This window comes from Felis catus, chromosome B1 (genome assembly GCF_018350175.1).
Source record: "Felis catus isolate Fca126 chromosome B1, F.catus_Fca126_mat1.0, whole genome shotgun sequence".
NCBI lineage: Eukaryota > Metazoa > Chordata > Mammalia > Carnivora > Felidae > Felis > Felis catus.
The window spans coordinates 64,254,827-64,273,117 of record NC_058371.1 but is presented as its reverse complement, the minus strand read 5'-3'; the positions used below and the strand labels follow the sequence as shown (position 1 = coordinate 64,273,117).

The window sequence follows — 18,291 nt, the reverse complement described above, 5'->3', positions numbered from 1 at the left end:
AAATATCATGGAGAAGAGACTAGTCAAAAATATCAATACCAGAAAGGAAAAGAAGACATCATTACAGATCTTACAGGCATTAAGAAATAGTATGACTGGGGTGCCTGGGTGGCTCAGTCAGTGAAGCATCCAACTCTTGATTTCAGTTCAGGTTATGATCTCATAGTTCATGAGATAGAGCCCCATGCTGGGTTCTGTGATGACAGCATGGAGCCTGATTAGGACTCTCTCTCCCTCTCTCTCTGCCCCTCCCCTGCTCATGCGTTCTCTCTCTCTTTCTCAAAAATCTTCTGCTCATGCTCTCTTTCCCAAAAATAAATAAACTTCAAAAGCTAATATGACCAATTTTATGCTAATAAGTTTGAGAATCTAGTATTATTTGGATGAAATTGACGTATTTCCAGAAAAATGTCACTTATCAAAACTGATACAGAAGTGAAATAAATTATTTCCATATTTCTGAAATTTATTGAAATATCTTTTCACCATCATGGTTTTATTCTTATTTGTACATTTATGTAATCCTTCTTTGGGACCTCAAGAAGACAAAGGGGTAAATCACTACCCTGAAAGGGAAGTACACATTTGTATAGAAAAGCAAGTATTAAAGAAAAGTAGATGATTTGAGAGAAACATTTTTAATCTAATAAGAAAACATCACTTTGTCCCTTTTAAATAAGAGGGTAGCATAAAATCAATTTTTTTATAGAGAAGCAGACTTATTTTATCTTTGCTCTGCATTTACTTATGTGTAGCAAAATCAATGTATTATAGTAGTACAAAGATTAGCAAACACATTGCGTAAACATTAGGTCAAAGAACATGTTTTCTTAAACGTTTTTCACTAAGTGTTAACCATGTTTCTGTAAAAGAATTAATATAGGCCAGTGGCAGTGGACCTAATCCTAAGACATTTCATAAAATATAGTGAATATGGGGTTCTGGGCTTTGATAAAACACTATGCATCGAATTGCACTAATTTTAAGTTCATTCTTACATACTGAAGGGGCAATAACAACATCAACAATGTCATGCACACTGAATAGCATTGGTTTGTCTAATTTCCATATGTGAAATTACTTCAACCCATGAAAACAAGACAACCAATTTTTGTTTGCAGTCTCATCACAATATGTGTAATAAAATTTGGTTGGTGCGATGATGTATCTGTGAAAGCTGACAAGTTGGTAACTGCAGTGTGAAAGCTATTTCATTTTTTATCTTTAAAGAATTACTGGATCATTAAATTAAATTTTATTCCTGTAGGCTGCATCGAACACATAGAAACCAGGTGTCTAAGTTCCCATATCTGCATTTGAGTTGCTGGTTTCCTAATGTGGAGTCACAAGGCTGTGGTCATGAATTATTCCACCTAATAATTACAGTTGACAATTACTATGGTGATATAAAAATAATTTAACAGGCCATCAACTAAAAGGTTGCTTTTAACCTAAGGGATTTGCTTCATATGTTGAACAGACATTTTACTGGATGATATTGTGCTAAATAGTTAAAACAAATTAAGCCAACATGAGAGAATATATTAAACAAGCTTATGCCTTTCCCCAGAAATGTAGTTGATAATTATTAGTATCCAAGGGGATAATCAACCAATCAATTATTTCAAATATAAACCCAGAAAGTAGGTTTTTCATCTCCAAATTCATTTAAAGTACTATTTAAAACTGCATTTCATTTGCACTTTAACATTTAAAGGTGCAAATAAAATCTCAGAAGAGATTACCACTCCCATATAAATGCACTAGACTGACCTATTTCCAATCCAGACAAATCCCTTTGGCAAATATTTACCCCAAACTTAAGTTTTCCTATCTGGATATGGGAAATATAATGTCTATATATAGAGTTGTTATGAGAATTTAAAAATATATATTAATATACATAATGTGTATTTATTATATATATACACAAGGTGTACATGTATATACAGTATAATATACAATCTATTCACAATATATATAATACACACAATGTAATACAATATATGCACTATATATGCAATGTATTCCACAAAATGTGCAACAAATTCAGATTTAAATGTGAATCTCAATTAAACTTATTTCTAGTAAAGTCAGTGTTTTTATCTTTCCTGGGTATATTCTTTGCAGCACAGCAAAGTGTATTCGAGCATGTATTCTAAAATGAGATTTCCCAGCAGGGTAAACTTGGCAAGTTACCTCTTTCCTCTGCAAAATGGGGATTTTGTACATTTCATACAGTCCCGTAGCGGGGATTAAATGAGTTGTTAACATGTCAGGTACTCAAAACAATGTCTGGTACATAGTATGTACCTAATCTATGTTAACTTTTGTTGTATTATTTTCCCACTGTATATTTTGCCCAGTGAGCAAATCCATATACATTTACACTACATATTTCCCTCCCAGAGAATGTGTTTTGACACATGACTCCTCTGCATGGTTCACTGGGAAGAGTCACTGTTCTCTCAATGGAACCTACCCTTCATGTGGTCACTAAATTACTAGAAGTGCTGCTAAGAGCCTAATACATATATAAGACTACATGTTGGGGGGCGCCTGGATGGCTCAGTCGATTAAGAATCTGACTTTGGCTCAGGTCATGACCTCCTGGTTTGGTGACTTTGAGCCCCCTTTGGGCTGTGTGCTGATGGCTCAGAGCCTGGAGCCTGCCTCAGATTCTGTGTCTCTATTTCTCTCCGCCCCTCCTACTCCCCCTACTCACACTCTGTCTCTCTCTCAAAAATAAACATTTAAAAAAATTTTTAAAAAGACTACATGTTGGATATTAATGCTGACTAAATTATATAAAATATTTAGTTTAATTCCACTACCCACAGAAAGTGCAATCTTTAAGTGTACTTCTCTAACTTCGTTCTTTTTTTTTTTTTAACGTTTATTTAATTTTGAGGCAGAGAGAGACAGAGCATTACGGGGGAGGGTCAGAGAGAGAGGGAGACACAGAATCAGAAGCAGGCTCCAGCCTCCGAGCCGGCAGCCCAGAGCCCGACGTGGGGCTCGAACTCATGGAGCGCGAGATCGTGACCTGAGCTGAAGTCGGAGGCTTAACCAACTGAGCCGCCCAGGCGCCCCTCTAATTTCGTTCTTAAAGGTGATTCTATTTACTTATTACGCCAAATAGCTGATACGTCTTTAAAAGTAAACAGAATACAGTGGTTAAATTCTTCTGTGATAAATGTTTATATAGACTCATGGAATGCCCCTTCCTCTCCTCTCCTCTCCTCACCACCATCCTCTTTATATCACCAACTCTTAGTGGTCTATGGGGAACACTCTAACCTCCACAGCTGGGTTAGATACCCATCTAAGGACTCCTAAAACACTCTGTGTATACCCCATCCTACTCTTGACCTATGCATTTACTGGCTTTCTTCACTGGGTTCTTGAGCTTATTCACTGTGTCTTTTTTCCACCCAATAGTATATAATTATTGCATAGTATAATGCGTGGTACATATCTGACTCTCACTAGAGACTAGTTAAATGAATAAATGAAGAGATTTTCTAAACTGAGCGATTGCTGTGATTCAGACAGTTGTGAATCACTGATTTCTTCTGTGATTCATTTACCCCTGTTTTGTTCCATGATAACAGCTCTGGAGCCCCAAACTGTAAGTCAACAATTCACAACACTAGATACCAAACAATTCATTCTTTAGGTAGTGCAGTAACTATAATGGTGGATTAAGAAGAGAAGTTTTTCTATGATAAGAATCGTCATGTTATATCATGTAACTTCCTGTCAAATATTTACATGAACAAAATATTCTCTACGAAGTAGCAGAGAGGACCAGGAACATTTAGAACTCCAGATTCCTGCTCTGCCACTTTTCTAATCCTTCTCAACCTTAGTTTCTCTGTCTGTGTAATGGGAACAGCTAAACATACTTTCAGAATTACCATGAAGTTCTGAGATACATACCTAAACCGTTTGGCATAGAATATGCATTAAAAAGCTATTATATTATTAATTGTTGTATTTTGAGATATATATTCGTCTAAGGCTTCTATTCTATTTGTTTTTTGAGTAATATTGAATAAGACTATCGCACAGAAATAGCTCTGGAATCTTCAGTCCTACTCTGACATGTTCCACTTATTTCCAGGTACAATTTTTCTTCTGAGACAAAAACAAGCTGACCCGACAAATATCAAGTCAATTTATCCTACCTGCTCCCTCTCTATAAAGCACAAAACATTCCTACAAAATCAAGGACAAAGAAGAAATCTTTGCCATCAGTGTCATTTGTGAGTGGAGAAAAACAATGTGCCTCAATTCCACACACACATGAGGCCTCTCCTATTTGGTTATATGCAACTTGGCTCATTGGTCCTCACATAATAAAATTAAAATATCTGAAAATCAGTGTGTTCTAAATGCCATACGGAGAGAATTCAACAACTACTGGGAATTAAACCTCATTCTGATGAGCTCACAATTTATATCTAAATTAAGTGACAGACGTGACACATTTTGATAACAAGCAGATGTGAACACGATCTCGTGATTTACTCCTTGGAGGAAAAGATTTCTTCATGTAAGGAGCGCTTTTAGATCAATTATTACTATTGTGAATGATCATGTTTTGACACTGTTCAGTAACTGTACAATTAAAGTTAACACACCAGTTTCAGCTGCACAGTGAATGTAATTTTTCTTCCTAGTGTGATGTTTGAAGCACCAGTCTCCCCCCCTTTGCATTCTTCAATTCAATCTGTTTCCATAACAACCACTGGGATATATTTTTAATGATTTTACTTTCTTACAAAAATCAAAGCTCTTGCAAGGCATAATGTCCTTTATTTAATTTCCCTCATTTGTGTTTTATAGTTATTCTAATAAAATTTTAGATTTCATTCACTATTGCCTTTGGCAGTACTTAGTAAAGGCTTTGTAATAGCAATTAAAAACAATAACTGAGAAATTATCAAATAAGAAAGAATTAAAAGGGAAAAGACAGTGAGGTTGAAAAAACTCTGCAAATTCTATCTGCCCTGACATAACTTATTTTCAGAATGCATAAAGACCACTGCACAATAAACAACTGGCCCACTTGCTCAGAGACATAAGGGTGAGCCTGTTGAAAATAAGCCAGTGGATTTAATAAGAAATCTAATATACTCAAATTCCTCTTTCTATTTCCCTTTTATTTGGTTTCTCAGAGAGGTAATGTTTGTGGGGCAATACCAATCCATTTTCTATAGGCAGATGTCTGATTTCCCTTAGTCTGATAGGACTAAAAGTGAGTGATGGGCACAAATGGGAAAAGAGTGAGGACACTGACTGGCAAACATTAACTGCCAAGTGTGATTTCTTAATAAGGACAAATTTGCATTTCACAGTCTTATGCACTGAGCAAACTACCTCCCATACTAACTCTTTACTGAAAGCAGATCTCATTTCAGGAGAATATAGTTTTTATAATCATGATGTTAGTTTCTGAAACTTAACTATGTATTGTGGTCATAGAAACCATCTCAGAATTGTTTGATCTTTAAGATGAATTCTTCCATATCTTAAAGCATATGACATTTCTAATAAGAATAAGGGATTTAATATATGAGATATTACACTTAATAGAGCTTTAAAAACAAACAAAACTTGCTTTCACTCAGTTCATGCCCTCTGCTCAAGCTGTTTATCCATTCCACAAATTTTATTAAGTTCCTATTATGTTCCAAAACCAGGTACAGAGGTAAATAAGACAGATCTTCCCTTTTTCATCTTATATTCAAGTGAAGAGAAATAGAAAATAAGCCACTATGTATTCATACTTATATAAATATTTTCAGGTAAAGAGGAGTCTGCGTATAAAAGCAAAAAAGAACTAACATAAATAATGGGTGAGGCATAACTGGGTGTGAGAGTAGGAGCAACTCTAATCAAGGTTGTTGGGACAGATATGCTAAGACCCAAATGAAGAAGCTAGCCATGGAAAGATCTAGAAAAAGAAACTTTTAGGTGTATAATTTAGATCCATGAAGAATACATATATTTATGTATGAATACTCATACTCACCTCCTTAATTTACACAATAAACATAATCTCCCAATTACTAATTGATGAAGAAGATTACTTTCGTCCTCAGTTTGATATGCTAACATCTGTGCATAAACAGTCAAGTTGGATCAAATTTTATGGTCAATAATCAAAAGGATGTAATTCTTCACCCCAAATTGGTCATTAGATATTATATATTAGTTTCAACACAACATACTCTAACCAGCTCAACCAATTCCACTGCTGAATGTTATGAACAGAAGGCACACAATTTAACACAAAAATTTTAACCTATTAGACTTGGATATGGCTATGCATAGCAAATGATATCCACTCCACCTCATCTTTACAAGTTCTGGAATAGAATAAGGAAAAAATGTTATACTCATCTATCTATAGCAAAAACTATACCTGACTTAGTTACTTTGTTTTCATCGAATTTTGCTCTTTTGTGATACTGTTTATTTAAATGGTGAGAACACTCGTAATTAAAGCTATACAAATTCTATGCATTTATTCATTTTCTGTATGATACCCAGGGGAAGTCAATATTCATCAATGATAAAGAATGGGATCCAAAATGAAAAAGTCTCAAGTTCAGGTGCTGATTTTTTTTCTATATTACACAAATATCCAAGTGGTCTAGTTTAATATAAAACCAAGGAAATAACAGTAGAGCCTATGAGCAATAAGAATAACAAAAAGGTGATAATGATACGATTCTTCAACTAAAACATACAACGCATTTACATGCTTCTAAAAGAAGTAAAAATAAAAGTACAATATTCCCACTTCTGATTTTTCATAGGCCTAATAATTATGGAACTCTAACATTCAAAATAACTGTTCTATTTTGAAAATAAAAGATTATGACACAATGAAACATGAATGTCTTAAACTATGTTTTGTTAATAAACACTTACCACTGCGTAAGGAGGTACTTTCCCTAGGAGCTGCAACTTGATTTTTTAAATGTGTACTATCAGTAAGTTATGTCTTATTCTTAGAGAAGCTTTAGGGCAAATGGGAAAAATCTTAAGATTTATTTTATGTTGTTATTTTTTATATGAAATTTATTGTCAAATTGGTTTCCATACAACACCCAGTGTTCATCCCAACAGGTGCCCTCTTCAATACCCATCACCCACCCTCCCCACCCTCCCACCCTCCATCAACCCTCAGTCTATTCTCAGTTTTTAAGAGTCTCTTATGGTTTGGCGCTCTCCCTCTCTAACTTTTTTTTTCCTTCCCCTCTCCCATGGTCTTCTGTTAAGTTTCTCATGATCCACATAAGAGTGAAAACATATGGTATCTGTGTTACTCTGTATGACTTATTTCACTTAGCATAACACTCTCCAGTTCCATCCACATTGCTACAAAAGGCCATATTTCATTCTTTCTCATTGCCAAGTAGTATATCATTGTGTATATAAACCACAGTTTCTTTATCCATTCGTCAGTTGATGGACATTTAGGCTCTTTCCATAATTTGGCTATTGTTGATAGTGCTGTTAGAAACATTGGAGTACAAGTGCCCCTATGGTTTAAAATCAGACAGAAATCAGATTCACCATTTCTCCAGTCTTACTTGCTACTGAAAGCAATTATTTAGCCTTTCTGAGTTAGAGTATTTTCACTTGTATAACGCAAACAATAGTATCCACTTCTCATAATGGGTGTGGTATATAAATAATCTAGAAATTAGAACAGCTGTGGCCTTATGATTTGGAGTGAATTACCTAAAACTCTTAAGAACATCTCCATATCATTACCTATTTGAATAATTAAATTTGTGTCATGTTCATCTCAGTACGGTTTTGAGTTGTAATGAAACAATGCAAATAAAGACTGTTTTGGAAATTATAAAGTTTTATAGGCATATATCTTATTGCAAATCTTTTTTGTTTCATTTGAATGTCTATATCTGTATTATATACTTCTCCTTGAAAGCTTACTTACCTAGTCTCTCCTTTTTAGTCTATTCTAGAGTCGCAGGCACCTCATCCTGGACCACATACGCAGAAGGATGCAAAATGTGCCCTGAGCTGATGAATACATGTTTGGAAGCAGCAATTCACCTCATCAAACATATAAAGTCACACTTTGTTCTTCTTCTCTACCTAACGATAGTCCATTTATTGCCTCAAAGACTTATCACTGATTAGACAAAAGTAATTTTCTTTGGAGTCATTGCTGACTATCTAAAATGACACTTTTGATCTCCCTATTTTGACTTCCATAGAGTTTTCTCAATTCTGTTCCTCATAAAACTGTTCCCTTATTTCTGATTATTATGATCTCCTCTGCCCTCATTTTAAAATGTAATATTGAAACTGATTTGATTCAGGATATTGCTTAAGGGTATAGTCGGTATTGGGTGTTTTGTTTTTATTTTTAATATGTAAACTGTTGTAACAAATTTAAAAGACAGATTTCTTCCCTACCTGTCATACAAGGGGCTCTCCCATCCTTTGGGTGCACTTGTGAAGATGGTTGCTTGATAAGCATAATCTCTCAAACCTCTCAATGTCTTTATTCAATTTGAAAGATTTAAGCTAAGTAAATACATTCTGAATTTAAGACCAGGTAGCCTGGGGCGCCTGGGTGGCTCAGTGGGTTAAGCGTCTGACTTCAGCTCAGGTCATGATCTCGCTGCTCATGAGCTAAAGCCCCACATCAGGCTCTGTGCTGACAGCTTGGAGCCTGGAGCCTCCTTGGGATTCTGTGTCTCCTTCTCTCTCTGCCCCTCCCCCCACTTGTGCTCTGTCTCTCTCTGTCTCAAAAATAAATAAATTTAAAATAAAAAAAAATTTAAACTGGGTAGCCTGAATTGCCTTATGGCTTTTTAGAAAACTCTATTCTCTTCATTTAAGTCAGTTATTGACGACACAGTGGTGAAAATGGCTATACAATTGGCTGTATTTATACATCAGCGCAGAACAGAGAATAACCCATCACATATAATCATGAGATTATAAAGATAAGAAGCTTTTTGTCTCTTTGACACACTCTAATGTATTATCTCATTCAAAGTCTTTGTGTTTAGCTAAATGTATACAATTCAAATAGTGACATGATAGAGTGGCCCACCAGATTTAGACTGCTTGGATTGCTGGAATCCTAGTTTCACCAATATTGTCCATGTCACTTTGGGTAGGTTTTTAAATTTCTCTATGCCTCAGTTTCCTCATCCATAAAATAAGGATAACTATTATACCCACCTCATCAGATTCCTGTGAGTATTAAAAATGAGAATATGTGTAAAATACTTAGAAGCTTCTGGACACTTAATAATCAGCCATCTCCTTCTGCCTCCTCCTCCTCCTCCTCATCTTAATTATCATCATCTTTAGATGGGGTATGATTTGTACAGGAAAGCCTCAGCTGCTCTGGATGACAGCAGAGGAGTAAAAAGTATGGGTATACAAAATGGAAATGTAGGACAAAACTGTTACCTCTCAAAGAAATGCATTTGTGGTAGAGGCTGGATGAATGCTCTCCATTTCCTTATCCTAGTAGTATAGGAAGACTATATTTCCCATCATTCTGACAGATATACTAGGGTATGTCATTGATTTCCAGCCAAGGGCATCAGAGTGGAAGTGATACATATCACTTCTAAACCAAACCATATATTTTCATGGTCACCCTCTTTCCCATATCTGATAAACTCAGATGTCCTTTATTTAAGATAGTAGCCCCACGAGGTGGAAGGAGCAGGGGTCCCTGCATTCACTGCTGTAGAGTCAAACGTCCTTTATCAGAATGAGTCATGAGCAACAGAAAACTCTGTCATGCTAAGCCTTTGAAAATTTTGAGTTTAACCATATGGTATCTGTCTTTCTCTGTATGGCTTATTTCACTTAGCATCACACTCTCCAGTTCCATCCACGTTGCTACAAAAGGCCATATTTCATTTTTTCTCATTGCCACGTAATATTCCATTGTGTATATAAACCACAATTTCTTTATCCATTCATCAGTTGATGGACATTTAGGCTCTTTCCATAATTTGGCTATTGTTGAGAGTGCTGCTATAAACATTGGGGTACAAGTGTCCCTATGCATCAGTACTCCTGTATCCCTTGGGTAAATTCCTAGCAGTGCTATTGCTGGGTCATAGGGTAGGTCTATTTTTAATTTTCTGAGAAACTTAACAGGAACCCATGGGGGAGGGGAAGGAAAAAAAAAAGAGGTTATAGAGTGGGAGAGAGCCAAAGCATAAGAGACTGTTAAAAACTGAGAACTGAGGGTTGATGGGGGGTGGGAGGGAGGAGAGGGTGGGTGATGGGTATTGAGGAGGGCACCTTTTGGGATGAGCACTGGGTGTTGTATGGAAACCAATTTGTCAATAAATTTCATATATAAAAAAATAAAAAATAAAAAAATAAAAAAAAATTTAAAAAAAGAAAATTTTGAGTTTATTTGGTTCAAGATCCTATTCTTGTTTTTTTATACTGATTACTAAGCTAATACCTACCACTCAGCTCTAAATCAATTCTTCTCTATTCCACTTTAAGATGCTGGAGCTAGGGGCTTTCAAACCAGATTTCTCCTTTGACATTACCTCTTGGTCAAGTTCTGCCAATACTAGGGTTAATGAAAACTAGAAGACAGGGAGAGAAAATGGATTAACTTCTTGCTTACCCTGTTTCTGCTAGTGTCATCTCAGCAATGACTTTTTAAGTCAGCAGTGGAAGGTGGGTCCAGTCTTTACGTTTTCTTCATACTCCTGGAACTATTCATATTACACCATCCCCCCTTCCTCCCACTTAAATATGTAAGGACTGAGAAGAACATCTCCTTCATGGTCTAGGTCTAAGGCCCTCAGAGCCTCTCCCCTAAGCTCAAGTTCCCTGCATCACTTGAGAAGCATTCCTCCTCCAAGTCTGAGGGGCAGTTCTGAGGGACCTCTCCTTCAACCTCTTAGGTTGCAATAACTTCTGCCTCCTCCCACTGTTAGCTCTCTGTGTGGGTGTTCGTAACTTCTTGCAATTACTAAACATGTATACCTGTTTTGTTTTGTTTTGCTTTTTACTTTTTCAGTCTTTCAAGAGATGATTAAATAAATGTTCATATTACATTCTTTGTTAGAATTACTGCTGTCTATTTTCCTTACTGCACCCCAACTTTTACAACTATTCAAATATAGGAATTGGGAGCCAAAGCCTGTGCTACCATAACAAAAACCTAAAATATCTGGCTTAGGTGTTAGGCAATGGGTGGTGAGGAAATCAATTTCAAAAGTAGGAAGCCATCTATCTATATGATGTTTTGGCAAAACTCTTGTCAAAAGAGCTATTTTTTTTTAATTGAATTAACTTGAGAGGCTGACAGTGGGCCTGCTGGGCTGGCAGCACTCTAAACAGACTGAAAAACAAAACTTAATAATGTATGTTAATGATTATTGGCTACATTCAGCAAAGTGTTATAAAAATCTCAGGAACTAACATAAAAGCAGATCTGTTTTGGAAGGCTTATTGGATGAAATGTCTGGCTTCTTCTAAACCCTAAATGACGGGAGATATGACATTGATGTAAGTGTTGAGTAACAAAGATGCAGTAAAAATTTACATTTGTATAAAGTCACTCCAGGCAAATATGAGATTTAGAGCTGACACTGAATAAAACATCTCAGTTGAATAAAGTATCTCTTTACAAAGATCAGGTTAAGGATGTCATCCTCCAACCTAATTTTCAAGACAATATCATCTTGAGAGAGAGACATGTGAGAAGATAAAGTCAAGGGCATCCAAGAAAGAACTTCCTTAGACACATGGACTATCAGGGAGCAAAGAGATCAGAATCCTATAAAGCTTTCTGAAAACTGTAGTTTCAAAATACCATGATACCAGAAATACGAACCTTAAAATATTTAAGACTTAAAACAACTCTTGCTCCCATAATTTTCCCAAAAAAGGAAAAAAATATTTTAAGGCTATATAACCCTAAATAGGCAATTTAAATGTGGACAAAGAGAATAAAAGAAAATGAAGACCTTCCCAGAAAGCACATCTAGAGACCAGAGAGAACCATGAACAAAGAAGATCTTCCATGGAGCAGGGTGAAAGCCTATTCAAGGATCCTCCCTGATCTCTATGTTAGGGAGACTTTATAATGTTTGTGCAGCAGGATTTCACCTCTGATTTCCATGTATTTCTGATTCTTTCTTTTTTCAAGCATGAATATTACTGTTGTTTTCCTCTTCCTACTCATCTCCTATACATTGAGTATATATGTATGTTGGGAGCTGTTTGTAAAATACAGATAACTGATTCATAGGTGATTCACCATCATTATCATTCGATGAGGACAATAAATAACCAGTGATCATGGACTTGAGCTGAAACTAGTGACTGCAATACTTTTGTTATTTCTCTAGGAAAATAATAATCCTTTTTCATGAGGGAGCAGAAACATGACATGAATATTTGGCAACCAGAAGGAAGGTCTATGGAAGTGATAGCCTAGGTGCTCCCTAATTACATCTGCTCTACCTCGTCATGTAGCTTCCTAACATTTACCAGCTTCTCTTGCAGTTCAGATGGGGTCATAAGACTAGGTTTGGTCAATGGAAGGATATTCACACATTCAAGGCTGCACAGTGGCCCCCATAGTGTCTTCCTTTTCCTTGGGGACCTAAGAAGCCATGTGCTTAAGGAGGCAGCATCAAAAGATAAAAGCAGCACGTATCTCTAACTCATCATTTGACAATGAAGGAGAGCTGCCAACATACATTGGCTATGACATAAGAAAGGCATAGTTTATTTTTCTATGCTAAGAAACCAAAATGTTGAAATTAGGTTACAGTGGCTAGAGGTTATCCACCTAATACAGCATTACATTTTTAAATATTAATTACTGGATTTATTAAATTGGTAACATGACTTTTCTTTCTACTAACAGTATCTGGATGGGAAGAAAATGTCATCAAGAAAGTGAGGCAGCATGGTGTAGTGGAAAAATCCTTGTCTTGAGAATTTTTTTTTTAAATCATTTACTAGCTAAGTGACACTGGAAAAGTCAATTAATTTCCCCACAGTCCACATGTGGAAAATTAAGCTAATATTGGGTTACCCAATAATAGGAGAAATCCAGGCCAAAAGTTTTACCTAGGATTTTTATGGTTTTTATCTATGGTTCTATGAAATACAAATTAAGGACTAAAGCCATAAAAGCACAGAAGTACTTTTTTTTTAATTTTTAGCTTTTGCATGCCTGACAAGTCCAGCTTTATATATAAATATTGTGTAACACATGTTTAGATGGTGTTAACTCATGCCAAGAAGTTTTATTGAAAATAATAATTTACCAGAGATTGTGTTAGAATAAGATGAAACAGTACAGATGATAATTTCAAAAAATCTATTTCCCAGGACTTTGACCATATAATTGTGTTGCATACATTTCTTCATACCCTTGGCCCTCTCCTCACAATCTAAGATGATGGAACTTAAGCGGGATTCCGCTTCTATGTTTTGTCAACTGAATACCTATTTCTTCACATGGTTTCTCCTGATATTCACTCAGTAATGTTTGCTCAGGATCATTATTTCTACTTAAAATAACGGAAATTATCAAATAACTCAAGAGCAAAATATAAACCTAAAATCTTCACTCACATTTAATTATATGTTCATCAACTAATAAGTCAGGCTAATGAAAGACACTCATGTTCATATAAAATGGCAAAACAACTATTAAAATATATCTAACACGTCAATTTGAAACTTAGGGACTGAATGGAATTTGTCCTCTTTAAATCAAAATGAAGAATGTTGCAGCCAAATCTCAACAAAGAATGCATAAAACCCCTTTTGCTAATGAGTTCTTCTTTCTCAATCACTGGAAAATAATGGCTAGCTAAAGCTGAGTGTTTGAATTTAAAGCAGAAAACAAAAAATAAAAGAGTATATTATTGATTCACTTTTCAAATTATTTTTGCAATTCTTTAATTCACAATTTTATATAAAATTATAATATTAATTCCTTTTTCAGACATTTTTAGAATATGTAGGAAAACACAGAAGGAATGATTCTGAGTTTTCATTACTTTTGGGTAACTCTGTACTTGGTTTCCTCCACTGATTTCATTACACAGTATAGAATGCAAGATATGAACTTTAAATAACTCTTCAAGATCACTAACACAATGGAGGGGCAATGCCCAAGGAAAAACAAAGAAAAAGAACTTGTTTAATCTGAATGAAGCTCCAATAGTATATGACATTAGATATTTTTTATTAATATAAATTACACTGAATCTAAATGAACAATATAATGCAAACACTATAGTAAACAAATATAACGTTTACTTAAAAACTTATTCCTTTCTACATTTCCTTAGCATTCCATTTACATACAAGCCATTTTGAGGAAAAATAACTTTTCAACTCACCAATGTGGAGGTTTGTGAGGCATCAGCCAAATCCCCTGAGATCTCGGGTGTTCGCGTGTTGTTTGGGATTCTGTGAGGGTTACGGGCTATCGCTTCACACCAGCCCAGCATTTTCTCCTTCCTCTTATCCCTTTTCAATTTCTGAAATTCTGAAAATAATTTACATTCCCTGAAACAGGTCACTTATTTTAGTTGTCTGCTTTTGGAAAATGTACTTAATTGAAATTAAATAAGCGCTTTAATGATGTATTAATGGAGACATTTTATTTTAATCAGAGGTTATGAGGAGGAAAAGAAGACTATGCTGATTATTGATAATATCCCAAGACATAAGGCAATGAAAACAGCACATTATCTATTCAAAGAGCCTAACATCTTTTATACCCCAATTTGTGACACTTCTAGACAGTGGGAGTTCCTTGCATCAGGTTCTAAGAGTTATTTTCAAAGATGAGTTTATAACACAAGTTCTTACCTTGGGAGCCAAAAACATTTCCAGTTCCTATATATCTACATATTTCAATGACATCTAAAATTAGGCATAGCTTTTCGGCTGTGCCCTACAGATGCAAAATAAATTGAACACAGGTCAGTGATAAAGATTTCTCATTCTGGCAGTGGCATGATTATCTCCCTCGTAAAGTTCTGCCAACTGAAGAAGGAGAAATTTTAGTGCAAGCATGGTAAAGGCGGTGTATGACATCCATCACCAGTATAGTCTATTCAAAAATAATAATTTAACAAATTTCCTTACTGTATCCTGAGTAAAAATATCCCACAACTCTTTCTAGATTTCCAGAATTTTCTATCTGGGGAGGTTTTTGTTTTTGTTTTTTTTTGTCTCTGAAAATGTATTATCAACAATGACTTTTATGTAATGGAGAAAACATTGTTTCCCTTGTAAAGTTTTACAGCCTACTTTTCCACTCCACCACACTCAGTAATTAGAAATAGTTTATTGCAGGTCTTTAGTTAAATGCATTACACTGTCAATTAAATATCAAAAATAATGTGGAGTAATTATTTTTCACAGCATCCAAAGCAATTAGCAATCTGGTGGTTTATAACATTTCAGAGATTCAAAATAGCACATTTCATAGCACTAAGAAAAGTAACATAAAGAAAGGTTGCACTAACGGATTGATGAGTTATTACTCTAAATGACAAAATACTCAAGTTAAATGGATCTGAACAATGTAGATAGGGATTTTATTTAAAAAAAAAAAAACAAACTTCAGGGGGACAGTTCAAGATGGCAGCCTAGGAAGACCCTGGACCCACCTCCCTTCATGCACACATCAAATCTACAGCTACGTATAGAAAAACTTTCTCTGAAAAAAATGTGAAAACCACCTGACCAGCTCCTCCACAACAAAGAACAAAAAGCACATATTGAGATGAGTAAGAGATTCAGATATATGGTCTTACCCAAACCCTGCCCCCAGTGCGGAGACCCACAAGCAGGAACGATCTCAGAAATAAGAAGCATATCCCTGAAAAGCAACGGTTAAGAGTCCCACATCGTGTTACTCAACCATTGGGACCTCCACCAGAGATGTAAACCCCCAAAAGTCTGGCTGTGAAAACCAAACAGTCTTATATCCAGGAGATCCAAACGGCCATAGGAAACGGAGACTTCAAACTTAAAGGGCTTGCACAGGCTTGCCTGCCCTGGAGCCCAGCACCAAAGCAGTAGGTTGAAAAGTAGTTACACAATGCATGAAGAAGATTCACTGGCTAATCTTAAAGCATCTCTGGAGGGTCAGAGGCATGTTGGAACTCGCTCCAGGAACAGAGGTGCTGGTGGGTGACATTTTTGCACTCTCTTTCTACGTTGCCATCACTGCCTACACTGACCCAGTGTTTCCCCTCAACCCAAACTGCTAAACCCAGCAGGTGGAGGTGTTCCAGCCTGGTACTTCCCCATAGCCCAGGCTTGCTAGACCCAAAGGGCACGCATGCCCTGGCCTGGGGCTCCCCCATGGCCCCACCAAAGGCAACAGGTATATGCAGTTTTCTCAGGGCATGCCACTTGAATACCAGGTTCTGGTGGCCATGGGGGCTTGTGTTTCCGGCCTCCATGGGATTGAAAGAATCAAAGACACTTTTGGGCAGGCTATCACCCCAAGGTACTGAAATATTTGCCATTTTTCTGTGACTACTTCTTGAAGACATGGAGAAATAGCTGTTTTGCTTAATATACAGAAACAGAGAGAGTCAAGCAAAGTGAGAAAATAGAGGACTAAGTTCCAAATAAATGAACAAAGTAAAACCTGAGAGAAAAGCCAATGAAATGGAGCAATTTTCTTAGTAACATCATCAAAGTAATGGTTATGAAGATACTCACCAATATTAAGAATGGATGGAAGGAATAAGAAATTTAACAAGAAGATAAAAAATATAAGAAAGTACCAAAAAGAAGTCACAGACCTGAATGATATAATAACCAAACTGAAAAATACACTAGAGGGGTTCAACTGCAGACTAGTTCTGCAGAAGAAAAGATCAGTGACCTGGAAGACAAGGCAATGGAACTCACCCAAACAGAGCACAAAAAGGAAAAAAAAAGTTCAAAAAGCGAAGACAGCTTAAAGGACCCATGGAACAACATTAAGCAAAACATTTGCTTTGTAGGGGCCACAGAAAAAATTAAAAATATCTTAAAACAAATAAAAATAAAAATTCAACATGCCATAATCTATGGAATGCAGCATAAGCAGTTCTAAGAGAGAGGTTCAGGCCTACCTCAAGAAACATGAAAAATATCAAATAAACAATTGAACTTTATACTTAAAGGAATGAGAAAAAGAGGAACAAACAACGCCCAAAGTTAGAAGAATGAAAGAAATAATAAAGACTAGAGCAATAATACATGAGATAAAGACAAAAAAAAAAAAGACAACAGAAAAGATCAATGAAACTGAGAACTGGTTATTTAAAAAGAAAAACAAAATTGATAAACGTTAGCCAGATTCACTAAGAAAAAAATGGGGAGGGAGCTCATATAAGTAAAACCATAAATGAAAGAGAAGTTACAACTGAACTCAAAGAAATACAAAAGATCCTAAGAGACTACTATGCAAAATTATATGCCAACAAATTGGATGATCTAGAAGAAATGGATATAGCCTTAAAAACACAATCTTCTAAGACTAAATGATAAACAAATAGAAAGTCTGAAGAGAACAATTACCAGCAAGGAGATTAAATCAAAACCTCCCCTCAAACAAAAGTCCAGGACCAGATGGCCTCACTGGTAAATTCTACCAAGCCTTCAAAGAATATTTAATACCTATCCATTTAAAACTCTCCCCAAAAACTGAAGAGGAGGGAATCCTTCCAAACTCATTTCACAAGGCCAGCATTGCCCTGATACCAAACTGGAGAAGGACACTAAGAGAAGAAAAAAAAAAAAAAAAAAAAAAGATATACCAAATATCCCTGACGAACACAGATGCAAAATTTCTCAACAAAGCATCAGCAAATCAAATGCAACAATACGTTAACAGGAGCAAATACCATGATCAAATGGGAGTTATCCAGAGATGAAAGTATGGTTCGACATCTGCAAATCAATCAACATGATACACCACATTAACAAAATGAAGGATAAGAAGCATATATTATTATCTCAATAGATGCAGAAAAAGAATTTGAGAAAATTCAACATCTATGTTTGATAAAAACTCAAAAGCCTCCTCTCAGCAAAGTATGTATATAGGAAATATACCTCAACATAATAAAGGATATATGACAAGCTCACAGCTAGCATCATACTCAGTAGAAAACGTTTTAGCTTTTCCCCCAAATCAGGAACACCACAAGGATGTCCATTCCTACCATTTGTATTCAACATAGCATTGAAAATCCT

General features: G+C 35.7%; 1 protein-coding gene across 7 annotated transcripts in view; it reads right to left on the bottom strand.

Moving 5' to 3' along the window:
• The window catches only part of MARCHF1 (membrane associated ring-CH-type finger 1), an 867,957-nt gene that overhangs the window by 296,337 nt on the left and 553,329 nt on the right, over positions 1 to 18,291 (bottom strand). For 6 of the 7 annotated variants that reach the window (XM_045055710.1, XM_045055711.1, XM_023252707.2 and 3 more), the window contains one exon: positions 14,421 to 14,569. The exons of the other annotated variant lie outside the window; for it this stretch is intronic. In XM_045055710.1, coding sequence (XP_044911645.1) covers positions 14,421 to 14,531 — 111 coding nt within the window. In that variant the 5' untranslated portion in view covers positions 14,532 to 14,569. The remainder of the gene's footprint in view (positions 1 to 14,420; positions 14,570 to 18,291) is intronic. 7 annotated transcript variants of the gene reach the window in all.